At 40.8% G+C, this 13,028-nt stretch overlaps 1 protein-coding gene across 7 annotated transcripts in view; it reads right to left on the bottom strand.

Annotated features, from left to right (window-relative positions):
- Positions 1–13,028, bottom strand: part of Slc4a4 (solute carrier family 4 member 4) — a 426,516-nt gene that overhangs the window by 151,430 nt on the left and 262,058 nt on the right. For all 7 annotated transcript variants that reach the window (XM_060381236.1, XM_060381237.1, XM_060381238.1 and 4 more), the window contains one exon: positions 96–172. In XM_060381236.1, coding sequence (XP_060237219.1) covers positions 96–172 — 77 coding nt within the window. The remainder of the gene's footprint in view (positions 1–95; positions 173–13,028) is intronic.

The raw sequence follows: 13,028 nt of genomic DNA, 5'->3' as shown, positions 1-13,028 counted from the left end.
CCATTTTGGTGGTGACAAACATGATCTCTAACGCAAGCCAGCATTCCTTAGATACAGTCTGTGTTAAAATTGAAAGAGGAAAAGTCTTTGCTTACCTGGTCCTTCTCTGGTTTATCAGAAATGTCATTCAGACTGGAGGATGTCAGATTCCTATGGGTCATGGCTGGGCTACCTGGAGAAACACAAGTGAATTCTCATTAGAGAGTTCTCTTCAAGGGCACAGGCTTTGGTTGAGTATTTTGTAAACACTGGGATATGGTGATGAGAATGGTGAGGAGGTTTTTAACCATATCAATTCCTTGGGGTGTTTTACTGAGTCCAGGCTGGAGCATAAATAGAGCTAAGTGGAAAGTATGTAAAACCCCAAATATTTGGTCTTATTGCTGGTTATATCTCATGTTAAGTTAAATCATAAAAATGTCTAAACCAGTAAGTATAAAAACCTGTTTCTCTTGCTGTGATCACTTCTGTCGCTGTATTTTATACACATCTAGTCTACTGGTTCCTTTTCCTTTGCTTTTCACCCACAGACAAAGCTCCTACCTATACCAGTAGATTCCTTCTACCCTTGGCCTCAGCGTCCCTTCCAAGCACCATTCTTTCTCGTCACAGCCCTCCATTGTCCGGCAGACATTTTGGACACCATAGATCCCCATTGTCGGTATCTGACCCAGAATCCTCTGTCCTTGCCTCTAAATAATTTTGTCATGGGCTCTCTGACCACTTGCTATTCCTCCTAACAGGTTAAAATAAACACTTCCATTTTTCCTCTGTAAGACACCAAACTTCTTCAAGTAGAAGGATGAACTGCACAGGGCACCAATCTTCCTCCAACAGCCAGAGATCAAATGCACCAGTAATCTATCCGGTTATTTGTGACACTGTTAGACATAATGGGAGAGACATGCGGAAGAGCCACGGGCTGGCAGGCTGCATTTTGCAGTGGGACCTGAAATTTCTGGGCTTACTAAGCAAAAGAATAACTGACTCTTCAAGGCCAAGGTGTTTGACCGAACCATTGCAGGGTGCTGAGCAATGCACTCCTTATTAATCCTCAGTGATCTGACTCAGACAAGTCTTCCCAACAGGAGGGCGAAGGTTGAAAAGCAGCACCAAGTTCAAGAACAGCTTCTCCTTGGCTGGAGGAGATGTGGCTTTTTTTTTTTTTTTAACAGACATGAATTCCTGCAGAAAGCAACTCCAACACACAATCTTACAAAAGACAAAAACCTGCTCCTAGTAAGTCCATCTCCGTGTAAAAGCAGCTCTTTTAAGAATACAATCTCCTTGAACCACTATATCAGAAAGGACCTACTGTTCTGAGCCAGGAAGACGGGGTATTTTCCACTCGGCTGCATTTCATTGAGTAAGCATGGCCTAGATCTCTTAAATCCTTTACCTGGCAGCGTGTTTCATTCTAGGAAAAATCTGAGGACAGGGCATTATTTAAAAGAAACATCTGACAAAGCGTTTCATAAGCAAAATTAAAGGAGTCCTGTTGAAGGCAGCATTTCATGCTCTGAACTGCATTCTAAAGTTCTAGCATCCACTCAATTCAACAGGTGTCAGGAACAAACTCGAACACCCCCAGATAATGCTGAGATGGAAACTATTCAAAGATGATGTGGAGGTTTAACTTTGTCCTTTCATTAAGAAGCAAAACCAAGTAACAGGACAGAAGCCTACCGCAGAGGGCCTCTGAGAAACTCTACCTAGCAGTGTATCATAGCAGATACTGAGACTCATAACCAAACCTTCAGCAGAGTACAGGAAATCATATAAAAGAAGGGGGAGCTAGTATGACCTGGAAAGGACAGGGGCGCCACAAGGACCAAATATTTCTGGGCACAGGGGTCTTTTGTGAGACTGTATTTCAAACCAAGGACCATGTATGGATATAACCTAGAACTCCTGCTCAGATATAACCTATGGTAGCTCAGTATCCAAGTGGGTACACTAGTAAGGGGAACAGGGACTATTTCTGACATGAACTCAATGGCTGGCTCTTTGAACCTCCTTCACACACACACACACCTGAGGGAGGAGCAGCCCTGCTAGGCCACAGAGGAGGACTTTGCAGCCAGTCCTGAAGATACCTGATAACCTAGGGTCAGGTGAAAGGGTAGGCGGTCCTCCCTTATCAGTGGACTTGGAAAGGGGTAGGGAGAAGATGAGGGAGGGAGGGTGGGATTGAGAGGGTATGAGGGAGCGGGACACAGCTGGGATACAAAGTTAATAAACTGTAACTAACATTAAAAAAATAAAAAATTAATTTGAAAAAAAAAGCAAAACCAGCCACTGTCATGAGTTGGATGAGAGTCCTTCCTGAATGCAAAGTATGAATCACATCTTCCTAATCAATGAAGGCCTAGCAGTCTAATTCAAGCACATAGGTTCAACATAGCCTTCACTGATAAGCAGATCAGACTGATTTCTATTTGGTACATTCATTTTATTTAAGTGGTAGCAATGACATAATTCAAAAACTAAATAGATTAATTTCTTGGGTAACAGATTAAATAAATGGATTTGCTTTGGAAATCTTCAATAAACACTAGAAGGTTTATTTGAACCAATCACTGTCCTTCTTGCCACGAAGGCTGCCTAGTTAAAAGCCAAAACAAAGGGGCTTTTAATATAATGGTAACAATCTTGCCAATCAAATAAATCCTGCCTCATTCTGTCCCTTCCAAAAACACCCAGCCTGTGGCTAATCTCTGGTTACCTCTTTGTGGGGGTCAGAGGAAGGCACAGGCTGGGAACCGGAGGAGAAAGAGAAGGCTGGTGTTAACAATCAAACCCACTGCCTCTCCTAAATTCCATTTGATTTCTAGTAATGGAAACAATCAATAGGAATGCTCAGGGTTGTAACATACACTGTAACAACTCTGAGGCTAACAAACCCAGGACACCAGGTAAGACACCTGAAACTGTTTGATCTTTTCCTCTCTCTCTCCCCATCAAATGCAGCACCTAGCTTACCTAGCGCTTAAAGCCCAGACAACAAAATGCTTCCCAGTGCTCATGGTAACCAAATGAAGGCCCAGGACCTGCAGCACCCACATCACTGAGGCACCCATTAGCCTCAAATTCTGAGGCTCAGTCTGCACTAGCCCTAACACAACTCTGGGCATGGGACATTTTTTTTTTTTTTAAAAACAAAAGGAGTTTTATCAACCCTTCCAAGTAACACTGCAGTATGGTAAATATGGAGAACCGCCACTCAAAATGAAACACCATCTTGGCAGGCAGTGTACTACTGGAAATCTGAGTTAATAGGCACCTCTAAGCTGGGAAAGTCAGAGGCATCCTGGCAACTTGCCCTGTTGCAAGCCACCACCGTCACCTTGCCTATCTCAAGAAAAGCATTAAATTAGCAACCTTGTTACATAAACACACGCAAAAGAATGTTTGGTTTTTTTCTTCTGATTCCTCACCTATACAACCAAGTCAATAGAAAACTTCGCTTTGGAAACTCACTTTGACCACAGAAGCATATTACCAAAACCAAAGAAGACAATACAAGAGCCAAAAGAGTTTACAAATTAGGCTGTATGTGGGAATCAGAACTCGGTGTGTGGATTCTAACAAACCCAGGAAGCTGTTACACAACCAACGGGCCCCTAACAATGAAGTATTGTGTACATTTTGCAACAGATGTGCAATAGGACATGTTGTCAGAATAAATCAGTGATCTGTATTTAGAGTTGGAGGCTGCAATATAAACTCACTACACTGAACTACTGAGTGAGTAAGAGGACTAGAGAAAACTGTTGCCTTGCACCAACGGTGAATCAGAGGCGTTTCTTACAGTATGTCACCTCTGGGGACAGGTGGTAACCTACCCAAGGCTCCATTCAAATCCTCTTTCCAGCTACAAGCCAGGGCATTCAAATGTCTCCAGACTGCTCTTGGCCAAAAGGAAACTTTGCTTCTAAAGTGTGATTTTTAAAAGGGGAAGAACCAGTCTTGGGTACACAGTCATAATTAATGTCCACATCACTGTTTTCTGGCTGTAAGAAAAAGGGAGCAATGGAGAATCACATTTCTAAGCAGTTTCACAGTCTAAAGTGGTTTCATTTTCAAAGTACCCATTTGGCAGGTACATACTGTTTCTATAAAAAATAATTACACTCTGTACTGTTTGAAAATCACTGTTATTCTTTAGGGTATGATTAGCAATTTAAAAGGTCCTTTGCAATTATATCTATTAGATACATTAAAAAGAGGTGAAGAAATGCACAGCATAGGGAAATATTTAAATGTGTGCATAAGATGCAAATATTCGTATAATAGAACAGAGGATTAACTCCCGCCTTACCTCACACCTACATAATAAATGAAAAAAGCACAGAGGACAAGCTAACACAAGGATGTCATGGCTTATGAACCGTTCTGAATTCTCTATTCTCATGAGCAACCAAATAACAACTTCAGCATAAACAAGCAAACAAACAACAACAAAAACACAGAAGCTGCAATCTTAGCTGTCAGGAAGCCAAAGCAGGAGAATTCCCAGTTTAAGGCCAGCCAGGGCAATATAATGAGAAGTCTCCAAATAAAAAGTGAAAGTTGGGACAGTAGCTCAGCAGTAGGGTTTTTACCTGGATACAATCTCCAGTACAACAAATAAATTAACACAATTTAAAAAATAAGTAACTATGTATTACAACAGATATATAAATGGATCTAGGTAATCATAAATGTCCCAAATTTATCAAAAATTCAGATGTATGAATCTGATTGACATTGCTCAGGGCCACAGAATGTGGCATACAGTTTATTTTTTTTAAAGTCTATGCTGTAGTTTCGTCCCCACTGTAGAGAACTACTGCAAAGTGCTGAAACCTTTTAGAGGGGAGGGAAGAGCCAAAGAAAATTAGTTCTTTGGGAAAAAAAATCTTTGTAGGAGATATGCACACTTGTCACAATCTCTCACCATGATGTAGAGTCTGTGCCACCATGGGTGCAAGAGCCTAGGGACTTGGTGGGCTGGGCCCTAATGCCTCTCCCTCCTTATAGTTTTTTTTTCCTTTGAAGTATGATGTCGCAGGGATGGAAACCTCTTAACCTCTGGCTAAGGCAGTCTGAATGCTCACCGACCCGCCACTTCCTGCAGAGCAGGGACTTTATTCCTTCACTTTCACATCAGTGCTGTGACGCTGACATTAGTAGCCGCACTTTACGCATACACAGATGAACTTCAAGGATGTTAACTTCGTGGCCACACAGCAAATGGAAAAACCGTAATTTAAACTTGGTCCTTTGAATATGAATCCCACCTGCCCCGGAAAGAAAACTTGTCTCTGTACTACCTGGGTAAACACATGAGTTTCATCATGTCTGACAAGGAGGGAAAGCGGTACAACATGGCAATGAGTATATTCCAGTTCCATTCTGGTTTTATGTCAGCTCGACACAAGCTGGAGTCATCAGAAAAGAAAGCGCCTCAGGAAAGAAGACATCTCCATAAGATCCAGCTATGAGGCATTTTCTTAGTTAGTGATCAATAAGGAAGGGCCTAGCCCATTATAGGTGGTATATTCCCTGGACTGGTGGTCCTGGGCTCTATAAGAAAGCAGGCTGGGCAAGCCAGTAAGCAGCCCCCTTCCATGGCCTCTGCATCAGTTCCCATCTCCAGAATCCTGCCCTGTTTGAGTTTCTGTCCTGACTTCCTTCAAGGATGAACAGCGGTGTGGAAGTGTAAGCCAAATAATCCCTTTTCTCCCTGACAAAGCAGTCAAGATACTAAAAGCAATAGCAATATGATTGTGAAATAATAAAACTACATGATTCTGGATGCCCTATTCATAGTCACAGTCTAGTGGGTAAAAAGCTCATGCTGGAAATACAACCAATTCCTTAGTGTTAGTTTTCTACACTGAAGTTACTACATTTGCAATAGCTTCTCATTTCAACTACTGAATAAACGGGCACACTTATATCAGGTTAACTAAGAAAATCTAAAAGAAATGTTCTTGTTTTCTATGAAAACAGGTTATTAAAAACAAAACAAAACACAAACCAAGGTCTCTACGCCCTCCATTTCTAGTCCCTACCTATACAAAACATAGAAATCTGTAGAGTGTAAATGTTAGACTAAGAAAAGCAGAAAATTGGAAGCCATTGAAGCCCTTTGGAGGACTTTCATCACTAAAAAAGAAGTTTTGATATCTTTGATTTTTAACTCTTTTATCTATGCAACTTTATTGTTTGTTTGTGATTTAACAAACATCTTAAGCCCAGAGCCAAGGTCCTTGTTCTGTCTTGTTCACAGGTCTAGGCCCAGAGTATAACTGTACTTATAAATATTTTTCCTAAATAAAATGAGTGGGTTGTTTGACCTCCCTTTGGAAAGCTACTATAAAGGCACCTGTGCTAAACCCGTTTCCTGTCGAGGGAGTTGTTCGCTGTTTGCATTCTCAAGCACTGTTAAACTTGGAAAGCCTGGGGTCAATACCCAGAAGCCACAGGGCAGAAACGTGGCGCCAAGCTGGCCAAAGTCTGTCTGCCAGCAACACAACAGAAGTCAGAAGCAGTAAGAACAGAAGAGAAACCTGCGAAGGAAAATCAAGGAAGTGAGGGGAAAGGCAGATTTGGGGGTGGGGGGAAGTCCATCTGAAAGACAAGAGAGCCTGGGGCAGAGAAATGCCAGGGAAACTGAAATAACGCAAAGCGTGTGACCAGTGTGGAAGGTGGGGTAGATTTGGTAGAAAGAAGACGTCAAAAGACTCACACAACTACCAAAACGGGAGTGAAGCTCAGCCAAAAGCTGAAGTCGTTCTTACTGTATGAGGCAAGGAAGAGAAATGTATGTGGAGAGCTGGCTGGGTGCAGAGGTCACACGAGAGTGCCACAGACACCTGCATTCACAGTCCTGCTCGCTTTCACACACCACTCTCTACTCCTTCTCTGCTACCCAACCCCGTGGTTGATCTCTTTAACCTCAGCTCCTGCACTCTGCCTTCTCCTGTTTAAACTCTGAGACTACTTGTGAGTTTTCCCCTTGGTCCAACGTTAGGTCTTAGACATTCCAATTTCAAATAAACAGCCAGAAAGAGCAAAACTCCTCTAACTCATGATAACTCCGTTCTAATAATGGTAATGAATATTTCCATTCCACTGTGATCTAAAGTAGACTTTTAAGTTTTCAAATGCTTTGTCTCTATCTTGTGTGCATGCACACAAGAGCACACACACACACACACACTATAAAACCATTACTCAGGTGAGAAAGTAATGAGAAACTGATACAATCAGATACCACACCGAATAGGAAACCCACTGCATATACTTTCAAGAGCCTGCAGTTTTTGCAGTCACAGCATTCATCATTGCAATGCTCTCTGTGTGCCTCACATTCATAAATTCACACATAACTGTGCATACACATAGAGGCACAACCCATATGCACACCGAAAACAATGGACAAAAATAAAAATAAAAATAAATCCACACAAAAAACTTTGGTAAAAGTATGTACAACAAGTGTGACCTTCATCTCTCAGAAAAACAGGAAGAAACCCTCCAGCAAGCATGCGCTACCTAGGGAAAGGGTGACCAGAAAAAGTGGGCTAGGAGAGAAATGATGATGAGATTGCCGCCTTCTTTCAAACAGGCTCTGCCTCAAAGCAGGTTCCACTCAGTTCTCATAAGCCAAGGCAGAGAGGAACTGCAGCAGGCTCCTGAAGCCCTGCCTTTCCAAGGAGAGGATTGTCACTATGGTTTCCTTCCAAGTGTGGCCTTTTTCTCTTGCACTTAGATAGACACTAGATCCAAGAGAAAGTAAAATGCCACCATTCAGATTATCAGAGGAATTCTGTAATCTGGAGAAATGTCTAAGATTAAAATGTTTAGGAAAGCCACCAACTCAAGATGATAAACTCAGCAGATGTCTTAAATGGACAGGTGTCTTTGTCTTTTTGTCCTTCATAGATAAAAAAAAAAAAAAAAAAAGCCTAGGGAAAAAAGTTGAAAGCCAGATCAATGAAAAGAAATGGGGAAATATCAACACACAAAAAGACTTCAAAAATGCTCTAAGAAAAAGCACAGCTAGTATGGTCAAGCTAACACTATTCACGCTGTGTCAAAATGGCAGAATCAAGTATGTGAAGAGGGACACAGAGTTGCAGAGACATCCTGAACATCCCCGAGGAGCAGACACTAAACATTCCAGGTAGGGTCCCTCAGAAGAAAGACGCAAGGTCCAGGCTGAAAGGGACAGGCTAGGAGATGTTCCATGACCACGCTGAACTCTCCCTTATCGGACAGAAGGCTAAGCAGCAGCTGCAGGCACATTTACACTGCCATGCCCCTTGCTAAGTAACGCAGGTGTCTGTGCCTCAGGGAAAAGCCCTCCAAATCCCAGAACCTACAGAAGACTTGGGGACAAGACTTCCTACCCACTCTAAGTCAAATGCTCCTTCTTAAGTTGAATGGACAATGGTACCCTGATGCTGGCTCATTGCCTGATCGCGCCTGAATTCTCACATTCTTAGCTGCACAGTAAGCTCACTGCACTGTAGTGAGACTCTGTTTAAAGACAAAAAAATCAATTGAGGTCTACCAGAAATTTAAAAGAAAACCCCAAACTTAAATATACTCCATAAAAATAAAGAAAACTTGAAAAAAAGAAACATAATTTAGAAAAATTAAAAACTCTAAGTTATAGAGAGAGTTGACATGGTTTTATACCTATTACACAGGCAAGATGCTCTGAAGAAGAGATCAAAAAAAAGTCTAGAATGAAAAAAAACAATTACTTTATTCATCAATGTGCACATTCACATGAGCACCAAAAGAACCCCTCAACATGGGTTAGAGAAGAAGAAGAAATCTTATAAGGACAATGCCAGAACATACAAAGGCATAGAGAATGGATTCAATAATGTCAAAATCTGATTATAGGAAATGTTATTAAACCAGAATAAGGATAAAGAAGAAAATTCCATCATTAAGACTATCCCTAAGCTAATGGAAATGCTTCTGCAGATCACAAGGGCTCCTCAAGACACACACAAAAGCTGAAAAGTAAAATAGCTGAAAACAGTCTCACATATAGTTGAATTGTTATAGAACTTCATAACACCAAAATTGAAAAAAAAAAACAAAAAAAACTTTACCTTCGCTTTCTAGAATCAGAACCCTGGATTTTTCTTAAGCAGCTACATGAGTGGTTCATGTAAAAGATAATATGAGGCTTTTAAAAGAATTCTACACTCTTCCAAATTCATAGATTGACTGGGAACAACAACAAAAAAAAAAAAAAAGATAAAGAAAATCTGGGGTTAAACTGTTCTAAAAGTGCTAGTATTTCCTGATAGTATAATTTAACAAAATGAAGAAATAATCTAAAGAAAGGGGAGCTATCCTCGCCACTCAGGAGAGCAAGGGGAGTCAATGACTATTAACCATGCAGCAGAGTCAATGACTATTAACCAAGCAGCAAACACAGTATCTGGCAGCTATAGCACAAAGGCGTGGGACATGGGAGCAATGAGAAGAGGCCGAACACCCCAGAGGTACCTATCCAAGCATCCTTCGGGTCATTAGTATCCAGGAGATACAAGCTTACTATAATAATGGAGCTGTTTCTTTTTTCTTTATCAGTTTAAGAGCCAGTAGGCTGCCACAATGGCTAAAGGTACTTGCAGCATAAGCCTGAAGTCCTAAGTTCGGTCCCTGCACACAAGGGTGGAAGAAAGGTGAGCACCAACTCCACAAAGTTGCCCTCTGACCTCCACATGCACACCTCCCCCACACCTCCCCTAACACACACACACACACACACACACACACTATATATATATATATATATATATATATATATGCTCACACACACATATATATACATAAACAATATGATAAAAATGGAAGTTTCAATGAAGAAAATGGAGGCTTTTAAATTCACTTTAAAACTATAATTTAAAATAAATGTTTAGTTAAAAATTTAATTTAGTTTAATTAAATTTAAAACTATAAGTACAGTTTCTTTTTCTTAAAAATGTACTTACAGAGATCACCAAAGAGAACCATATTAATGCAGGCATAATAGGGATTCTATTTAAGGGAGTCTGAGCATTAGATTCAACTGACAGAAAGCACAGCTCTGAATGGAGAGAAAAAACATAGAGCTGATTAATATTGACAATAGAAAGAGTAGCAATGACAGAGTCCAGTAACATCAGTGGTGAGAAGTTTTCCTTCTCAAATGTATACATATGCATGACAAGAAGTCAAAACATTCTGTCAGTCTTGCCACATAAAGAAACTGAAGCATGAGATCTTTACTGCAAATTACGAGTTATCTATAATGGAACTAAAAATAATAGTAATAGGCTAATTGCAAGAACAAAGTAACAAATAATATTTTTCCTGTGGAATATATTAACAGACAATATCTATGACTGAAAAACCTTATAAAGATATAAAGATATGAAAACAGGCATAAAAAAGGTAAAAGACAAAATAAAAAGCCACTTAGAGCTAAAAGTACTTCTTATACAGACAGCCTTAGGAAGCAGGAAGAAAAAAAAAAGAGCTGTTCTTGATCTCCATCCTTAACTTCAAGTTATTCTACAGAGCAACAGTAATAAAAACTGCATGGTACAGACATACAAACAGACAGGTTGATCAATGGAATAGAAATAAACCCACACACCAAAGGATACTTGATTTTTGACAAAGAAGCCAAAACCATACAAAGGAAGAAAGACACCATCTTCAACAAATGGTGCTGGTCTAACTGGGTGTCTACATGTAGAAAAAATGCAAGTAGATTCATATTTATCACCCTGCACAAAATTCAAGTCCAAGTGGATCAAAGATCTCTACATAAAACCAGAGACTCTAACTCGGTTAGAAGAAAAAGTGGAGAAGAGCCTTGACCTTATTGGCACAGGAGACAACTTCCTGAACAGAACACCAACAGCACAGGCTCTAAGATCAACAATCAATAAATGGGACCTCATGAAACTGAAAAGCTTCTGTAAGGCAAAGGATACTGTCAATAGAACAAAACAGCAGTCTACAGTTTGGGAAAAGATATTCACCAATCCTATATCCGACAAAGGGCTAATATTCAAAATATATAAAGAACTCAAGAAATTAAATACCAACAAACCAAATAATCAAATTTAAAAATGGGGTACAGAGTTAAACAGAGAATTCTAAAAGGAAGACTCTCAAATGCTTGAGAAACACTTAAAGAAATGTTCAACATCCTTAGTCATCAGGGAAATGCAAATCAAAACAACTCTGAGATTCCATCTTATACCAATCAGAATGGCTAAGATTAAAAAAAAAACTGAAGTGATAACACATGCTGGAGAGAATGTAGAGAGAGGGGAACTCTCCTCTACTGCTGATGGGAGCACAAACTTTGGAAATCAATCTGGTGCTCTCTCAGAAAATTAGAAATAGCTCTACCTCAAGACCCAGTTATACCATTCCTGGGCAAATACCCAAAAGATGCTCTACCAGACAACAAGGACATTTGCTCAACTATGTTCACAGAAACTCTACCCATAGTATCCATCTGGAAATGACCTAGATGTCTCTCAACCAAAGAACAGATAAAGAAATTATGGTACATTTACAAAATGGAATACTACTCATCTATTAAAAACAAAGAAATCATGAAATTTGTGGGCAAATGGATGGAATTAGAAAAGATCATCCAGAGTGAGGTAACCAGAACCCAGGGAGAGGCACATGGTATGTACCACTTAGAAGCTAATTTTAGCCATATATTACAGGATAAACATACTATAATTTTCAGACCCAAAGAAGATAAGTAACAAGGAGAAACTAAGGGAAGATGCTTAAATCTTACTTAGAAGGGGAAATCAAATAGACAACGGATGTGGCTAAAAAGAGGGAACAAAGTAGGAGAGAAATCACAGAGAGAAATGAAGGTGGAGACTAAACTGGGTAGATCTGGGGTGGGAGGACAGAGGGCCTACAGAGAGGAAGAAACCATGGGTGAAGTCATGTCTATGACAAGCTGGAGAATAGGACAAGGTAAGCTTCTGGGAGGATATGGGGGTGACTCTAGCTGAGACTCCTAGTAGCAAGAATCATGGAGACTAGACAGGACTCCTAGTGGAGGGAGGGAATCACCAACCCACCGACAAAAACCCAACCTAAAATCTGCCCTGCCTACAAGATGTGCATGGATAAAAATAGAGCGAAGATTGACAGAATGTACAACCAATGCCTGGCCACACCATGGGAGAGAACCAACGCCTAACACTATTAAAGATATTCTGCTGTGCTCACAGACAGGAACCTAGCATTGCTGTCCTCTAAGAGGCTCTACCCAGCAGCAGATCAAAGCAAATGCTGAGACTCACAGCCAACCATTGGACGAAGTATAGGGAGTCTTTTGGAAAAGTGGGAAGAAGAATAAAAGAATGCAGAGGCAACAGGAACTCTACAAGAAGACCAATAGAGCCAACTAAACAGAGCCCAGAAGGTTTTGCAGAGACTAAAGCACCCACCAAGGACCATGCATAGACTAGCCCTGGGCCCCTTATACAGATGTTGCAGATAGGCAGCTCAGGCTTCATGTGGGTACCCTAGTAAGGAGAGCAGGGGCTGTTTCTGCCTTGGACTCTGTTACCTGCTTTGTAATCACTCTCCCCTGGCTGGGTTGCCTTGACAGGCCACAGGGGAAGAGGACAAACTCAGTCTTCTTAATGAACTGGGGTGGGTGGGTGAGGGTGGGGCTCACCTTATCTGAGGAATAGGGGAGGAGGGAACTGGGAAGAGGAAGGGAGGGTAGGACATGGGACTGGAGAAGAGGAGGGAAGGGGCTCAGATCATGATGTAAAATGAATTAACTAATTCATTTTCATGGGAATGAGGGTATGTCTGCAAACAAAGCACTGGGGAGGCTGAGGCAGGAGATCTACAAGTTCAAGGCCACCCTGTACTGAACAGTGAAAGCTGCCTCAAAAGCAAAACCAAGAGGAGGAAGAAAAAGGAGAGGTCTTTCTGTACATTTCAACTTGATAAGATTTTGATAT

Source organism: Meriones unguiculatus, chromosome 3 (assembly GCF_030254825.1).
Source record: "Meriones unguiculatus strain TT.TT164.6M chromosome 3, Bangor_MerUng_6.1, whole genome shotgun sequence".
Lineage (NCBI taxonomy): Eukaryota > Metazoa > Chordata > Mammalia > Rodentia > Muridae > Meriones > Meriones unguiculatus.
The sequence above is the reverse complement of the archived record's forward strand: the minus strand, read 5'-3'. Positions and strand labels throughout refer to the sequence as shown.